The following is a 17,091-nucleotide window of genomic DNA, read 5'->3' as shown; positions in this document are numbered from 1 at the left end:
AGAGATAAAAATGACATTTGCTCGCTATGCGGAGCAGTTTAAGACATATAAGAAATGAATTCCAATGCACATGTGATATAATGGTCATTAACATGTCAGGTCTCTTGTTTCTTCAATTATCTTTGAGAACTTATTAAAATATCACTGCATACTGGTTAAATTGGTAAAAAGGAAAAATAACGTTAAAAAGGAAAAATAACTTGGATAACTGAAAAATGAAGGCACAGATTACTACTGCCATGTAATATAATACGTTGCTATCAGTATCGCTCAGGAATGAAGCATTCTACATAACGCTTCTTCCATCAAATTACCTTATCCTTCAAAGCCTAAAACTGCTCTTTTCACTACCATTGGTGGAATAGTGTTGACCTGCCTTCTTAAAACTTTAAAATAGGCCATGCAGACTATACTAACACTCCATTAATATTCATATTTAGGAATATGAATCACTTAGCTTTCTGGTGGTACTCAGTGTCCTACTATGATAACTTACTGTGGATCTATTTTAAAAAGTGTCAGATCACTTAGTCAAATTTAACTGTCAGCAGTTACTTCTTGCTCTGGTTAAATATGCTGTATTTGCATTCTTTCCTTACCTACTCTAACGTAAACAGTGGGGTTGAGCAATCACATCATCCTTTGAGCTAATGGTTCTCCTAAAGGTCTTCCATGAAGAGTATGGTGAGTTATATACTGTCCCAGAACGAAACTGAAGAGGGAAAGGAAATTTAGAACCCAATGTGTTTATAAAGTGTGGTCAGATTACTATTGCAACTGCCCTTAAGTTTGCTAGGATTTAATATGCATTAGGCTAGGAATCCAGGAGACGATTTCTAAAATGGGATCACCTTTGAAGAAAGGTGTGCCAGCCATCGTATATTGAACTGTACAAGCTTTCTAGCACAGGCAGTTGACATGCCTGTTTCTTCTTTGACTTTATTTCTTCGTCACAGTTAAGGTCACAGGATATGTGATCTCTGAGGAAAGTGCTACAAACCACTATTTTTACTAACTATAAATTAGCAATGAATTATTTTTGCAACTATGCTGTTCAAATTCAAAGTATAATGATAAAATTTTGAGTCCAGTGTCTCTTGACACAAAAACAGTAAAACAGTAAAAAAAATTCCATCTACAAAATAAGTACAATTCAAAAAATGTCAACTTGCATAAATATTAAAAACAATTTCTATAAATTCTTTCAAATTTAAGATGTTTTGAATTAACATAAAAAAGAACTCAAACCATTTCTTTGAATTCAAGATAATTACTTAATTCATATCACTATTTTCATTATCTCAATATTGATCTCTTGCTAAACTTATCAATGTAGGCATCTGTTAACAGAAACCCAGTATCAACAAAGATCTACTGTTAGATTTTTCTACACAAATTACAGTTAATTTTTAGAAAATTAATATAATATTTCTTCTTTAATGTTATCATAAATACCCCTAACAAGTTCCATTTTGAAAATGTAAATTTATCTCATAACAGCAGACCAGAACTTCAGAGTAATTTTAGAAAGTTTTTTTAGGAAGTAATTTTCCTAATGCTTCATATTTTTCAATATATAGTATACATCATTAGCATAATAAAATATGGCAAACACACTGCTAAAATTCACTATATTAATAAGCATTATCATGTCAATGAAAAAAAGGAAGTTACATTTTGAAACCTATGCTCCATATATGAAAATACTGTGGCAGAAACATCCATCACTCAACACTGATTGAATATTTGTTGAATGCAGTGTGCAAAGTATGAAAAATGCTAAAAGTACAAAACTTGGTCTATGCATTATACAGTTACTATATATAATAGATACTACAATTTAAAGATTTTTTTCCACTTCCATATTTTAATTTTGTTTAAAACAGATTATATTTTGGATTCAGTATTCTTCAGATACTGAGGAATTCCATCATATTACCATGGTGTTGATAATTTTTATTTCTGATTCAAATTGCAAGCTCTGTACATTAAAAAAATCAATGCTTTCATAATTTTACATACTTGGAATCAATATTAAACAAATAAGACTGTTAAAATTACTCGAGCTTCTGCATAGAAGGCATTTAGACTGTAGGACGGCCTTCTATTTCATAACCTAAATGATCACATGCCTGTTAAATATTCATGAATCAACTACAAATCATAAAGTGTTTCAAGAATGGTAGCAATTGACCAGGCTTGTGTTTCACAGCTGAAAGGACAGTATTGGCCATTCTCATTGGTCAGTTCTGGAAGACCTTTCCAAGGTGATCTGAAAGAAAGAAAAAACATTTTATGAGACGTAATCTAATACATACTATTAACAAAAAGGCAAGACCTTGTAATTTTAATTTTATAGAAAACGATCACTTTAGTCATTTTACATAAAATAAAAAAGAATTTTCTAAACACAGAAGTAATTTAGATTTTATGGTTTGCTATTCCATCTTTGAAATTTCAGATTTCCAAATACAAAGGAACTTTTACAGTTTGAAAGGCATGGAAAATTCAAGTGTTATGAGCAATAGATAAAAACACAGAATCTCTCAGGCATAACTTTATTATTTTAGAATCACTTTATATGACTCTAATTATAGTTATACATATTTATTGTGTTGTGATCTTAATTTGTGTTACTGAGTTCATTTGTAATAGTTCAGTCTGATTTTGTTTCAAAGTTTCTATTTCCTTTGTTATATAATCCTTAAATTCCTTCGACTCTTGTATCTGCTTCTCACTGCTTTTGTAGAGTTTTATTATGATTTTTCTAAATTCTTTTTCAGATGATTCCTCCATTTCCAGGATTGAGTTTGAATCATGCTTCTTGATGGTTAAGGTGGTGTCTCCATCGTTCAGGGCGCTCGGCTGCCTCTTTCTGCCTTTGGTCATGTAGATCAGCTTGATGTGCCTTCTACCATGGTAGGTTACATCCTCGAGCTGTGTCACTGTGGCTCTGTGTGTGTAACTATTCCTTTAGAGGGAGTCCTATGGTGTTCTAGGATTAGCCTACTTAACACCAAAGCTATTCTTTTTTTTTTTTGTGTGATCTGAATTTAGGTATAAAACTAAACGAAAGGGTCAAACTTCTTCTAAATAATACCAACCCCCCCCCCCAAAAAGCTCAAGAATATTTACACAAACACAGAAAATCCAGTATCCAACAAGACAAATTCACTTCTAGTATTGAATGAAAGATCACCAGGAAAAAAGGTAGAATAGCACGACCCATAATAAAGAGCAAAATCATAAGTAAAGTCAACTAGAAAAGGATTAGCAAAGACATCAGTCATTGTAACTGTATTTCATACATTCAAAACATTGATCAGAAACATGGGTGATAAAAAAGGCCCAATTAAAATTTTAGCAAAATTACAATGTATTAATAAATAACAAAAACACTGGAGTGAATTGAAGGCAAACTAGAAATACTGATGACAGATTTCTTTCCAAAACAGTGCAATAGTTTTCCTATAATAAATATATATATTTTAAGATTTATTTATTTACGTATTTATTTATTAGAAAGGCAGATATACAGACAGAAGGAGAGACAGAGAGATCTGTCTGCTGGTTCACTCCCCAAGTTGTTGCAACTGCTGGAGCTGAGTTGTTCCAAAGCCAGGAGCCAGGAGTTTCTTCTGGGTCTCATACACGGGTGCAGGGTCCCAAGGTTTGGGCCATCCTCTACTCCTTTCCCAGGCTATAGGCAGGGAGCTAGATGGGAAGTTGAGCACCAGGATATGAACTGTTGCAAATAAGGGATCCTGGCCCATGCAAGATGAGGATTTAGCCAGTAGGCTCTCATGCCCAGTAAAAATATATTTTAAAGCTGCAAGGGGCAGTTGTATGTCCTAGCGTTTAAGATGTTTGCATCTCCTTTCAGAGTGCCTAAGTTTGATACCTGCCTCTAGCCTCCTGCTAATGCAGGTTCTGTGAGGCAACAGTGATGGCTCAAATGACTGGCTTCATGTTACCCATGTGGGAGACCTGGATTAAGTTTCTGGTCCCCAGCTCTGGCACTTGTGGCTCTTGCCGTCATTTAGGGAGTGAAGCAGTGGATGGATGACAGCTTGCTCTCTGTCCATCTCTTAAAACAAATCAAAAAAAGAAAGGAAAGCAAAATACTTTCCCCACATACAAGAGATGAAGGATTTCATCTGAGAAGACCCACACTCTACGAAATCCTTCAAGTAGAAGACAAGTGAAACCAGATGGAACTCTGGATAACCACAAAGAAATGATGATCACAGGACACAGCCACTATGTGAGTAATTATAGGAAATTTTGTGGCATAATGTAAATATTTTAAAAAGACAACTGCTTAAATAATATTAATACTGCAGTGTTGGGATTTTAAGAGTTAAAGCAAAATGGATGACAATAGCATCACAAAGTCCTGAAGGCATAAACAAAGCCAAGTTCTCATAAGGCTAGGATTCCACTGAAGTGGTGCAACACTTCCCCTCCCCCAGTGCCTTGTGCGGCCCCTGGACAAGCATGGCTACCCATCAGCTGGGGCCATCAAGGACTGCTCTACCCTTCCATTCTGGCTTCTGGGAACAGAGCAGCTCCAGCAGGCAAAGCTTGAGGGGACAAGCGGCAGTGAATAACTTTGCAATGAAAACTTAAATGTACACTATAAACCAAAAGTATGCATTAAATAAAATGTAGATAGTTAAAGCATTTGATCCAAAAGAAGTGAAATTTAATAAGGATAACAAACAAGGTAAGCAGAACAAATAAATTAACCATATTAATAATCACCTTAGGTATAAATGATCAGAATATTCCAGGAGCTGAGATTATGCAGCTATTAATTTTTTTCACATTTCTCTTTTTTAAATTTTCATTTTATTTGAAAAGTAGAGAAAAAGAAAGGTAAAGGGAAAGACAAAGAGCTGCCATTCACTGGTTTATGTACTGATATTGTCAAGATACTCACGTTAAGCATGAAGATACAATTAGGCTAAACATAAAATGGGAAAACATACACTATGGCAAAACCAAGCAAAATAAATCTGGAGTGGGCCAGCACTGTGGCACAGTGGATGAAGCTACCACTTGCAATGCTGACATCGCATATGGACACCGCACATGGACTCCACTTCTGATCCAGCTCCCTGTTAATGCACCTTAGAGGGCAACAGAAGATGTTCCAAGTGCCTGGGCCCCTGATACCCACTTGGGAGAACCAGATGAAACTTCAGCTTCTGGCTTCAGCCTGGGCTTAGCCCTGGTCATTCTATAACTTTGTTTTTTCAATAAAAAAATCTTAAAAAAATCTTAAAAATAAGAAATCTGGAGTGTTTGAATTGATATTAAACAAGGTAGACAGCAGAGTAATATCAATAAAGAAGGCCACTTCATAATGATAAAAGGGCCAAAGCATCAAAAGCACAACAATCCTAGATATTGATAGGCACCTAATAATTGAGTTTCAGAATACATGAACTAGAAACTGATAAAACACAGGAAAATAGCCAATTATAGTATCATATTTTAATATTTTTCTATTACTGATTCACAGAAAAAAAAAAAAGAAGTGACTTTTATAGAATTTTCCACCTGGATCTCTCTTCCAGCTTCCTGCTAATGCATACCCTTGGAGGCAGCAAGAGGAGGGACAAATAGTTGGATTCGTGCTACCCATGTAGAGACCACGACTGAATGCTTGGTTCTTCTCTGAGCTTCACCTTGGCGCAGTCCCAACTGTTGTGGACTTCTGAGGAGTAAACCAGTGAATGGCAGCTCTTTGTCTTTCTCTTTACCTTTCTTTTTCTCTACTTTTCAAATAAAATGAAAATTTTAAAAAGAGAAATGTTAAAAAAAAATTGCACCAAACAGAATTCTCTATTCAAGGACCATAGAATACACAATCATTTCAATACAGAAATATTAGTTACCTAGAGAGACCTTCCCTCCCTCCTTCCTTCCTTCTACTTTAAATACTTACTAATTTTGAAAGTCAGATTTACAGAGGGAGAGGAACAGAGAGAAAGACTTTGCACTTGCTGGTTCATTCCCCAGATGGCTGCTGGGGTTGGGCCAGGCTGAAGCCAGGATTCAGGAGCTTTTTCTGGACTTCCCCCATGGCTGTCATGGGCCCAAGCACACTGGCCATCTTCCACTGCTTTCCCAGGCCATTAGCAGGGAGCTGGATTGGAAATGGAGCAGCTGAGACTAGAATCAGTGCCCATTTGGGTTGCTGGTGTCCTAGGTAGTAATTTTACCCACTATGCCACACTGTTTATGCAACATGTTGTTATTGTTCTTCTTTTTTAAAGATTTGTTTATTTATTTGAAATGCAAGTACAAAGAGAAAGATAGATAAAGGTTTTTTCATCTGTTAGTTCACTCCTCAGATGGCTACAACAGCCAGTGCTAGGCTAATCTGAAACCAGAAAAAAAATCACTTGGCTATGAATTCATGGATTTATTTCTGGGTTTTCTCTTCTTTTCCATTGGTCTGTGTATCCTTTTGATGCTAGTCCCATGCTATTTTGCTTATTATAGCTTTGCAATGTTCTGCAGACAGATATTATAATGCCTCCAAATTGTTTTGTTTTTTGTTTGATTTTTTTTGACAAAGGCAACAAAACATGTATTGGAAGAAGAACAATCTCTTCAATAAGTGGTGCTAGGAAAACTGGACATTCATTTGCAGATGCAACTCTTGAAACCATGAAACTCTGGACTACCTTGCACCCACACAAGCATTACACTGCAGGGAGTAAAACAGCCAGTAGCTGAAGGGCATTATGGGCCTGGTTAATGCCAAAATTGTGTTACCTATGTTGATATGCTAGCAAAGGTGCTTTTTTTTTTCCAAGTTAAGTGGGGAAGGTGGGGAACTCCTGGCCAGGACATGTCACACTGGCCCCTGGCAGGGGTGGTGGTGGTGCTGCTGCAAATTTCCTTGGGGAGGGGCTCTGGGAACACATATTAGAGTGGGGGTAGCTGAGGGCATGTGTGACGGGGGTGGAATGACTTCTGGGATCTTCCACAGACAAAATCACTGCACTCACAAGTAGGCAGGGGAGCTGAGACAGTGATTTAGAGATAAAATAGAAGGCAAGTCTGGTCAGGCCATGTCACCTGCCCATGTAGGAGACCTAGATGAGGCTAAACAGTACCACTCATGCCTACTGGTACTTGCAAAGGCTCGGGCTGGGAGTCATGTCTGGCTGGGCTGAGTATCTGCTCATGGGTGTTGTAGCAGGGGATGGGCCATGTTGTGCTGGGCCACAGCACCCACCAGAACACCGGATCTGGGGGCAGATTCTCTGGGAACTTGTTAGCTTACCTCTGTAGGGGACTTGCTGGACTGCAGCACCCTCTGGTTTATTCAGAGAGCTGGGGCCTGAGTCAGGCTGGACCACAGAACATCCTGATAGGAACCCACCTGACACTGGGGCTAGGAGGAGGCTGGGTGGGTCCAGGCTGAAGCAGACACAAGGATCAGGAATGAGGACAAACCATGCCAAGTAGGGCCACTGCCCCTGCTGGCATGTGTGAGATGTGGGGCTGGGAGAAGGCCTGGTAGGGGAACGTGGAGAACCATTTGGGAGCACAAGAGTTGCGATTGGTAGTGGGATAGGCCAGGCAAGGCTGCAACAATTGTCAGCATCTGTGTGGGAGACAAATGCTAGGTCTGGGGACAGACTGGGTTGGGCCAGGACATGCCAGGCTGGGTTTAAGTACCTGTTAGTATGCACAAGACCTGTGACTGGGGACCAGCCTGGTAGAGGAACTCTGAGTAATCCCCTGCTGGGTTGCATTCCCACTAGAGGGTGCGAGGACTGGGGCTGTGGGTGGGCCAGTCTGGGCAAGGCTGAAGCACCTGTTGGCATGCATGTGGGCTGGTGGGGATTACGGGGAGTCACCCCAATTAGGCCACAGCTCTTGCTGATATGTGTAAGATCCAAGTCTGTGGTGGACTGGCTGGGCTGGGCCAAAGCGCCCAATGGTTTGCATGATATGAGGCTGGGACAGAATTGACCAGGCAGCTGTATTCAGCGGTATGTGCATTGGCTGGTGCAGGTGTCAGACTGAACCTGACCCTACACTGATTTGTGCCTATAAGGGTCAAGTCTGGGGTCATCTCAGGAGAGGTTTCTTGGGACACTCCCCAAGTAGACCACTGGACTCAGACCCCAGTCACAGGGAAAATCATAGAATGTGTGGTCTGACCTTGGACTTGGCCTCCTCAGTTGTGGATGCCTGTGCAGTGGACAGCATGTCCAGATGCATATGGGAGACATGATGGCCAGATCATCTAGGACAGTAGAGGATGTCAACTACCTCATCAGATTATGGAAAGCAAAATGTGTTGGACAATTCTCTAGGCCAAGCTTTACAGCAACTTCTAAGCTCTATTGATGCACTAAGGTGGACTTGGTCAACCAATAGACTTTGGAAAGGTTTTCTTAACCCTGGAGCAACAAAGCCAACAATATTCCAGAACTATCTAAACCACTTAAGGAACAACCTCAGAACATTTCCTTACATTGGGGTCACAATCAAAGGATTGTCCCCATCCCCTTGTAGTGTGACAGCAAGGAGTGTCCCTTCCATTTCCCTTATGCAGACACAGGAGGAAAAAAAAAACCTGAAGTGCATGTCCCATTCACCTTCCCCAGTCCCTAGAGCTCCCCATTCTAACCAGTGACTCACATGGGTGTGTATCCCTCTCAGCTATGTAAATATTAATGAGAGAAAGAATTTTTTTTTAAAGAAACCATGAAACTACTACAAGGAAACAAGGGGAGATGTGTTAGATTACACAAAGATTTTTCTGGATAAGATCCCAAAACCTCAGCAGAAAAGTAAAAACTGACAGGTCAGATTGCGTAACTAAAAAACTTCTGCACAGTAAAAGAAATAAACAGGGTGGATTAAGAGACTACACAATGGAAGAAAATACCCGGAAACTATTAATAACTGATTAATATCCAGAGTATAGAAGGATGTACATTCAGGAATAAAAAATAATGCAATAAGAAAGCCAAATGATCTGAACAAATATTACTGAAAAACATACACGTCAACAAGCATATGGAAAAAAATGCTCAACATTACCAATAATCAGCAAAATATAAATCAAAATATTATTAAAATAAGATCAAGATATTATTTCAGCCCAGTAAGTTTGGTTATCATCAAAGACAACAACCTCCGCCCCCGCCCCACCAAAAAAAAAAAAAAGAAAAGAAAAAAGCTAGTAAGGATGTAGGGAAAGGGGAACTCTCAGATGCTATCGGTGGGAATGCTATTATAGAAAACAGTAAGACAGTTTCTCAATAATAAGAACTAGTACACAATTCAGCAATCCCACTACCAAGTATATATCCCAAAGATATGAAATTGGCATGTCTAAAAGACACTGGCACTATTATGTTTATTGTAACACTATCTATAGCAGCCAAGATATAAAATCTACATAAGTACTCATCTGTGGAGTTATGGCTAGAGAAAATACAGTGTATACACGCAATGGAATATTATTCAGCCAGAAAAATAATGAAATCTAGCCATCAGTATCAACATGGAAGACCTGCAGTAAATTAAAGCAAGTGAAAGGTATTGAAAGACAAGTATCACATGTTGTCATTATATAAGAAGTTACATGTTCATCTTCTGAACATATAGAATAAAACAGCAGTCGCTAGAGGCTGGGAAAAGTTGGAGGAAGGAGGAAGTAGAGAGGTTGATTAATGAATACAGGAGTTCAGTTGGGTAAGAACTCATGTTGACATAGGCATGGTTGACAGTAATTGATTAAATATTTCAAAGTGGGTAGTAGAGAGGCTTTTGAGTATTTACACAAAGAAATGATAACTATTTGAGATGATAAATATACTAATTAGTCTGATCTGAACATTATACTTTATAGATACAGATTGACTTATCACATTCTATACCATAAATATGTACATTATTGTGTCTCATTTTAACATATCTGTGTATATATATTAATAAAATTATATATACATATAATTCTTTAAAAACCCACCTAAAATGACTACAAAAAGTGACAATCATATCATAGAACTTATTGAGTAAAGGTTTCAAATTTCCTTAAGTAATGGAGAGCCACAGAAATGGATTCTCAGGAAATGTTGTTAGCTGTTATTAATAAAATGTCTAAACACTAGTTATAGAAATGACATGCCTTCAATGACTTACCTCTCAAGATGAACATAATGTCGAGAAAGAACATTTTTAACCAAAAATACAGTCTTTGCATGAGTCTCCCGACCCGTCAATTTGGAAAAATACAACTTTGCACGAAGAAAATACCCAACAGGCCACAGCCACTCCTTAAAAAAAAAGTTATAAAAGGAAAAAAAAAAGGGAAGATATCATATTATTTGAAAGTAAGAATTTAAATTAAATTTAAAAGTCAGAGAAGAGATAAAAATTCTTACAGGTCCTTGGTGATAATTGAAGCCTTTAGCAAGGTTGTAGTTTTCATTGTCTAAGGCATTGTCATAAATTCCACAGTAAACCATATCACTGCAAAATTGATCGGAATTAGAGTTAAATAAAGGAAGGTCAGACATTCTGTAAGAAACATTAGAGAAGTTTCAAAGGCAAAGATAAAAAATAATCAAGTTATTTTATTTTCCAATGTATAGAATAAATTCAGCATTAGTAAATCACCTTTTTAACCCTAAATTAATATCTACTCTATTCAAGGACTTTAATAATGTATTAAGATTTAACTGACAAATACATCCTGGATAATATTATAAAATATTTAGTTATTTTGCTTTCAAGGAGTTAGACTGATACTAAATACTGGTTAGTTAACTATTTAATCAGGTCTCTAGTATATTTGGAATAATTTGAACTTGTAAATATTAAAAGTTTCATTAATTATAGATTGGGAAGGTTGTTTTTGAAATGTCTTCACAAAGTCATTTAAAAATTAAAATTAAAAATAGCAATGGCAAATATATTTCTCCAATATACAGAATTTATAACATACCTATAAACTAAAGATGCCAAACTTAATGCAATAGATAACATAAGACAGTTATCCACATTTTGTTTAATTAAATTATAATTTTTTTCAGTGAGATGGAATTGGCCACATGAATAAACTTTAACTGTGGATTTAGTTTTCGCCAGTGGTTCTTGAACGTCTCTGAAAGTGTATATACTTCAGGACAGACAGAAGGATAGGAAAGCAAAATTTTGCATCTTAAGACTGCAATAAGCAGACAGTAAAGTAGGAAAAATATAAAAAGATGGGACTGTCATTTATGCTACACAAGGCAACTTGATGATGTCTATCAAGCTTTAAAAGAAAACAGAAGAAAAAATTTAAAAAGTCTTTAGAAACTCAAGAAAAAAGTTGAAAAAGATGAGAAATATAACATGGTATAAACATAAGTAAAAACAAAATTATTGATTGAAGTAAAAGGAGTGGTATAATTGGACAGGAAGGATGGAGAGGACTGATAATGAAGATAAGTTAGAATTAAATATTCATCTTTCATCACAAGAAGTAAATAACAATACTTAAAAAATTCATGAAGTTATATATATATGCATATTTAGAAATATGAATAGAATAATTGGAAGGCACTAAAAGTGTTTGAGGAATAAAAACAGAGGTAGAGAAATGCAGTAAGAGATTGAACTTTTTTCTTACATGTTTTTATAGGAATGTGTATGCATGATCCTATTTTTTTCAAATTTGCATAAAGTGCACAGGCAATAAACCAGATGTGCATTTCCAAATATCTTCAGAGGAAGAGAGTTCTAAAAACCTTTTTTTCTACATACGTTTGTAACTTTCCAATGTCCACAATAATCATGTGTTGATTTGATCATCAGAAAAACAGCCAAAAGAACATGAGTACTCATAACATATAGTGTTATCAACTAAAAAACTTAGTTGTTTACTGAACAGAGGACAAGCTAAAGACATCAACACTGCAGTTTATGAAAATAAAGTGTTTTGAAAAAATTCAGTTTGAATGCAATTTAAAAGATACGATTGGAAACCAAACATGTTTAATGTTAATGTGTTTGGGTTAAACATGATATAAAACTATTCTTAATATTTATATTCCAACTTACTCTGGATCTAAAGTTTTCATGCCAAGGGGACCAAGCAATTTTTTTTCTGCAATCTCCAAAGCTTTCCATGCTTTCTCTGCAGTAAAAAGTTCTGGTGCCTAGTTAATGTAGAAAACAAATATATAAACTTATTTTTAAGATCACAGAAAATTTAATTCTTACCCACCTAAATTATTCATAAACTTGGAAATGAATAAAAATTCTTTAAACACAGTGTGGGTCAGAATTTTACCACAGAATATGATCCTAACTAGATCTAATCCTATCAGGTAAATTGGAAGCCAGGAGAACTTAGAGTTGACACTTTCTTGTGCCCCTTCAAGGCATTGTACCAGCTTGAGAAAGGATGCTGCCACAGCTATAATGGAGACGGAACACACTCAAACTCAACATATTCATTTTTCAGAAGATTCACAATAGCTTCATTTAAGCATACCTGGTACCCATTTTTTTTTTTGCCTCTGGATTCATAACAAAATAACTTGTAGTCTAATAGCATGAGTATGTTTACTTACAGTATTGAAAAAGAGACAGCAAGAATTGTTGCTAAAAAATCTGCACTAATTTTAATGGTTAAATGAAATTGCATGGACATTGAAATGAATCTTCATGCATCTTTGTTTTTCTTTGTACTATGGATACTATCTTCTTAAGTTCTTGCTCACTCCCAGTCTCTGCTTTTAGTTAGATTAGAGCTAGATTTTTAAAAAAGTTATTCCTTTTTTATTCTCATAAATACGGGGGTTGGGGGGGTGGGGGTGGGGAGAGCCAGCAAGCAACAGACAGAAAAAGAAATCTTCCACCTGCCTGTTCATTCCTGAAATGCCTGTAGCTGGGCCAGGCTGAAGTGAAGCCAGCAGCCTGGAACACAACCCAGGTTTTTTATGTGGAAGTAACTAATTGAGCTGCTGCTATCACCTGCTGCCTCCTGGGGCATGCAGTAGCAGGAAGTTGGAATCATAAGTGGAGCCAGGCATTGAATCCAGGCACTCTATATAGATGCAGGTGTCCCAAGGGGCATCTTTTAACTGCTGTGCTAAATTTCTGTGCTGAATACTATGCTTAGTAATCTTTTTAATACCTAGGCAGACATGGGAGAATATGTATCTTTCTCTATGTTACTGCACAAATAGTTTAATTTTTGGAGGTAAGTAAAAGATCAGTAGAGGCAAAAAAAAAAAAAAAAAGTTCTAGAATTCCTGGCTAGATAATTACAGCAACACAAGAAAGAAAACGTGAATTTATACTACTTCTCTTACTTCACTTGGGCAGAGCTTTCCAACTATGTGCTGCAGGACAGATTGTAACAGGTGTGTTGGATTACAGATTCCCTTCAGCTTTATGGGCAGTTGAGTAAGGCCTTATTCCCTCACTGAGGGAATAAGATCTGGTGTAAGATCTGGCAATAAGCAGCTTAATCTGTTTATTCCAGTGTGATGCACAAATATAATTTTCTATGTGTGCCATTATATGGGAAAAATGATGGGAAGCACATGGCTAGTCTTCATCATTATTCTTCTATTTTTTGACAGTATATGTTCTAGGTTAGAGATAATCTACAAAATACATTATTAATTAGGAGCACTATGTAAAACTAGGTAGAAGATAATCAGAAATGGGAAGGAAGAACTGAGATCTTCCACCATATTTTTTCAAAGTTAACAAACACCTACCACGACCATTGCTATGGTAAAGTTGGGCCTGAGTTGGTAGTCACACCAAGGACTTGAGGCTCCGTAACTATCTTTGTAGATGCCCCGCTTGTGAACCAGATTCGGATGCTCTTCAGTAGATGCTGAAGGGTCTTCGGAAACGTGAAACCGTTTTTCAAAGTTGTCTTGTATTTTCCTATTCCACTCATCATAGGAGACTGCTACTACCTTTCCTGCAACATGATCGAAGGCAAAGAAATTTTATACTTTTAATGCAATTCATATATCTCGCTATAGCCAAAAAGTAATATCTATTAATTTTTATGTATTGTAAGAAATAAACTATACACTTTTTAAAAATGAAGCTGGTCTGAATTGAGATGTGCTGTAACTATAAGCTAGACACTGACTCTTGAAATAGTTACCTCCTGAAAATCATATAAAATGCTTTGTGAACAATTTTACGTTGATTACATGCTAAATGATATTTTACATACATTGGATTAAATAAAATATCTTATAATAAATTTCACTTATTTAATTTTTTTTAAAAAGTGGGACCTAGAGAATTTAAAATTCTAAATGTGGCTGAAACTGTATTTCTATTGGATAGCACTATACTAGAAAAGAGAAGTAAAGATTTCACAACTGAATTTACCAACTTGTTCACACTTCCACCAAGGAAGAAGGAAAGCCCAGCAAGGAAGTCACTGTGCTGCTTTTCTGACCCCAGTTCAGTGTTGCTGTAAGAACACCACAGAAATCAGGCTTGTTGCTATTTTCAAAGTAAATGAATCTTTTTCTCTTAACCCTCAAGGTTTTCTAATCTCAACTGACTGAATCTAATACGATTATGTAAGTTAATATTACAAAGAATACATCTGAAGTTTCTTTGCAAATAAAATGTACAACTTACCATGTCTTTTTACTCTAACTTCATGATATGGGAAAATATTTTTTCTGGATAACTCCAACAACCAACGAACGGCAGATTTACACAGGCCCACAATTTCCACAGCAGACCCATCTCTAAAATTAAAAATAACATTCATTGTTTAAGTTTGAGTCATGTAAGCGCTTTGGAAAGAGCATATAGGGATGAATGACCCAACAATTAGGCAGCTACTTGAGATGCACACAGCCGTGCGGAGAGTCTGGAGCGTCTGCTTCCCATCCAGTGTCCTGCTAATGTGTATCTATAGAGGCAGCAGGCACCAGCTCAGGTATTACAAGTCCCTGCTACCCACACGGAAGGCCCAGATGGAGGTCTGGGTTCTTAGTTTCCATTTGGGGTGAATCAGTGGATGGAATACCGTTCATCCTCTGATTTTCAAATAAAATGGAAATAAATACATCAAGATTTTAAAAAAGGGTATTCAGTAATCAGTTTTGATAAATCATATAAAGAAACTACCAAAGAATTCTCACTTCACAGGAATGTATATCGCATCACATAAAAAAACTCCACTATTTTGCCACTTTTTATCTTCCTAATTTGAAGATTTATTTACTTACTTGAAAGTCAGAGGTTTTTTACATATATATATATATATACACACACACACATAATGAGAGAGATAGAGCGAGAGAAAGCTTCAACAGCTGGTTTATCTCTCAAGTGGTCACAATGACTAGGGCTGAGCCAAGCAGAAACCAGGAGTCAGGAGCTACACCTTGGTCTCCCATGTGAGGGGCTGGTGCCAAGCACTGTTTTTCTCAGGCTGTTAACAAGAAGCTGGATCAGAAGTGGGGTAGCTAGGAAAAGAGCCAGTGTCCACATGGGCATTGCTGGCACCAGTTTTACCAGCTATATCATGCTGAACCCAAAGCTTCTTTTTAAGGAAAGTAAGAAGAAAGTATAAAATTAATAATGTACCAAAACAAATAGCTTTCAGCAATGTGTAAAGCAAACAAAGTTAGCAACTATTAAATGACTGGTTTCAGACAATTCTTATTAAAAATAAAATTTAGAATAAAAATAATAGCTTCTCAGCTTCATACAATATCAGAAACTATTTCTGATAGCTTTTGAAATCATGGAAAGAAAAGCTTAAGGGACAAATTTGGGGATAAAAGATAAAAGAGAGATAGGAAGAAAAATGTTACAAAAGATTTATAAAGGAATAACTGGTGGTTTTATGAAAGAAAAACTGGTGGTTTTCCATGTTTATGAAAGATAGGCATAATGAGATGTGTTCACTGCAAGCAGTGTAAGAATGCCTTACCAACAGGGCAATGAATCATAAAATGTTCTTTCGAGGTGCTTGTAGTCAATCTATGAGAACTTTTCTAAAAGAGACCAAATAGGTTTATTTGATGACTTACACCATGAGGATTGTACGTATGTGTAACGTGGAGATGAAGGGATGAATGGAAAACAACATGGATGAGAGGGAGTGAGAAAGGCAGATTTTAACTGACTAAATATGAACAGCTCATGGTTAATAGAGTAAGATTCGGGGAAGGGTGGGGGAATCCCAGTACCTATAAAACTGTGTCACTTAATGCAATGTAATTAATAAAAAAAAATAGAGTAAGATTCCCAAAATACATGTTTTTAAAGAGGAACAGTAAAACATAGCAGTGTAATTGTGTAAGCAGTTTCCATATTACCTGGGAGTGGCTGGGATTCCTGTGTTTCTAGCTCTGTCACTTTCTCCCATTTTATCCATCCATGTACCACAATTGAAGCGATTTCCTCCATAAACAAATCCTGTTTCTTCATTAACCCCAGCAATTATATTAAAACCTAAAAAAGCAAAATAAAACATTTATAAATCAATCATGAGACATATATGTTACATATGGTATGTAAAAATAAGTACTTTCTTTGAAACAAAATATTGAAAAGGATACAGTAACCAAGGACAACCACTCTGGATCAATTTGGTAATATCCTACAAGTAGAAAGTGTGCGTATTCTAGTACTTGGTGACTTTATTTCCACGTATACACATCTGAGAGAAATCTAAGACATGCAAAGACAGTTATTGCAACCATGCTTGCGTTAGTGTCAAAATTAACAATCAGTAGAATACAGTAGAAATACTGTTTTTTTTTATATACTGGGAAATATACTACTTAAAACTAATGAACCCTATTTATATGCATCAAATTGGATGAGTGCTGGAAACAAATGGATGAGTAAAAAAGATGTAAAAAGTAATATACAATCAGGAAATGTTTTTGGTAAAAGTTTAAACACAAATACAGCTAATACAGTTATAGATGTCCATGTAGCAAATCTAATTTATTTTTGTAGAATTTAAACACATAAAATAGCTACATAGTATACATCCATCATGCCACAGAGCACTGAATAATCATATCATATGTAATTTGTACATAC

General features: G+C 36.4%; 1 protein-coding gene across 1 annotated transcript in view; it reads right to left on the bottom strand.

The window, feature by feature from the left end:
* Positions 1-672: 672 nt before the first annotated feature.
* The window catches only part of AGL (amylo-alpha-1, 6-glucosidase, 4-alpha-glucanotransferase), a 62,341-nt gene continuing 45,922 nt past the window's right edge, over positions 673-17,091 (bottom strand). The window contains exons 28-34 of the mRNA XM_058659516.1: positions 16,356-16,491; positions 14,659-14,771; positions 13,764-13,975; positions 12,091-12,188; positions 10,428-10,515; positions 10,186-10,319; positions 673-2,272 (exon numbers count right to left, since the gene is read on the bottom strand). Coding sequence (XP_058515499.1) covers positions 2,155-2,272; positions 10,186-10,319; positions 10,428-10,515; positions 12,091-12,188; positions 13,764-13,975; positions 14,659-14,771; positions 16,356-16,491 — 899 coding nt within the window. The 3' untranslated portion in view covers positions 673-2,154. The remainder of the gene's footprint in view (positions 2,273-10,185; positions 10,320-10,427; positions 10,516-12,090; positions 12,189-13,763; positions 13,976-14,658; positions 14,772-16,355; positions 16,492-17,091) is intronic.

Source organism: Ochotona princeps, chromosome 2, assembly GCF_030435755.1.
Source record: "Ochotona princeps isolate mOchPri1 chromosome 2, mOchPri1.hap1, whole genome shotgun sequence".
In the NCBI taxonomy this organism is placed as follows: Eukaryota; Metazoa; Chordata; class Mammalia; order Lagomorpha; family Ochotonidae; genus Ochotona; species Ochotona princeps.
The sequence above is the reverse complement of the archived record's forward strand: the minus strand, read 5'-3'. Positions and strand labels throughout refer to the sequence as shown.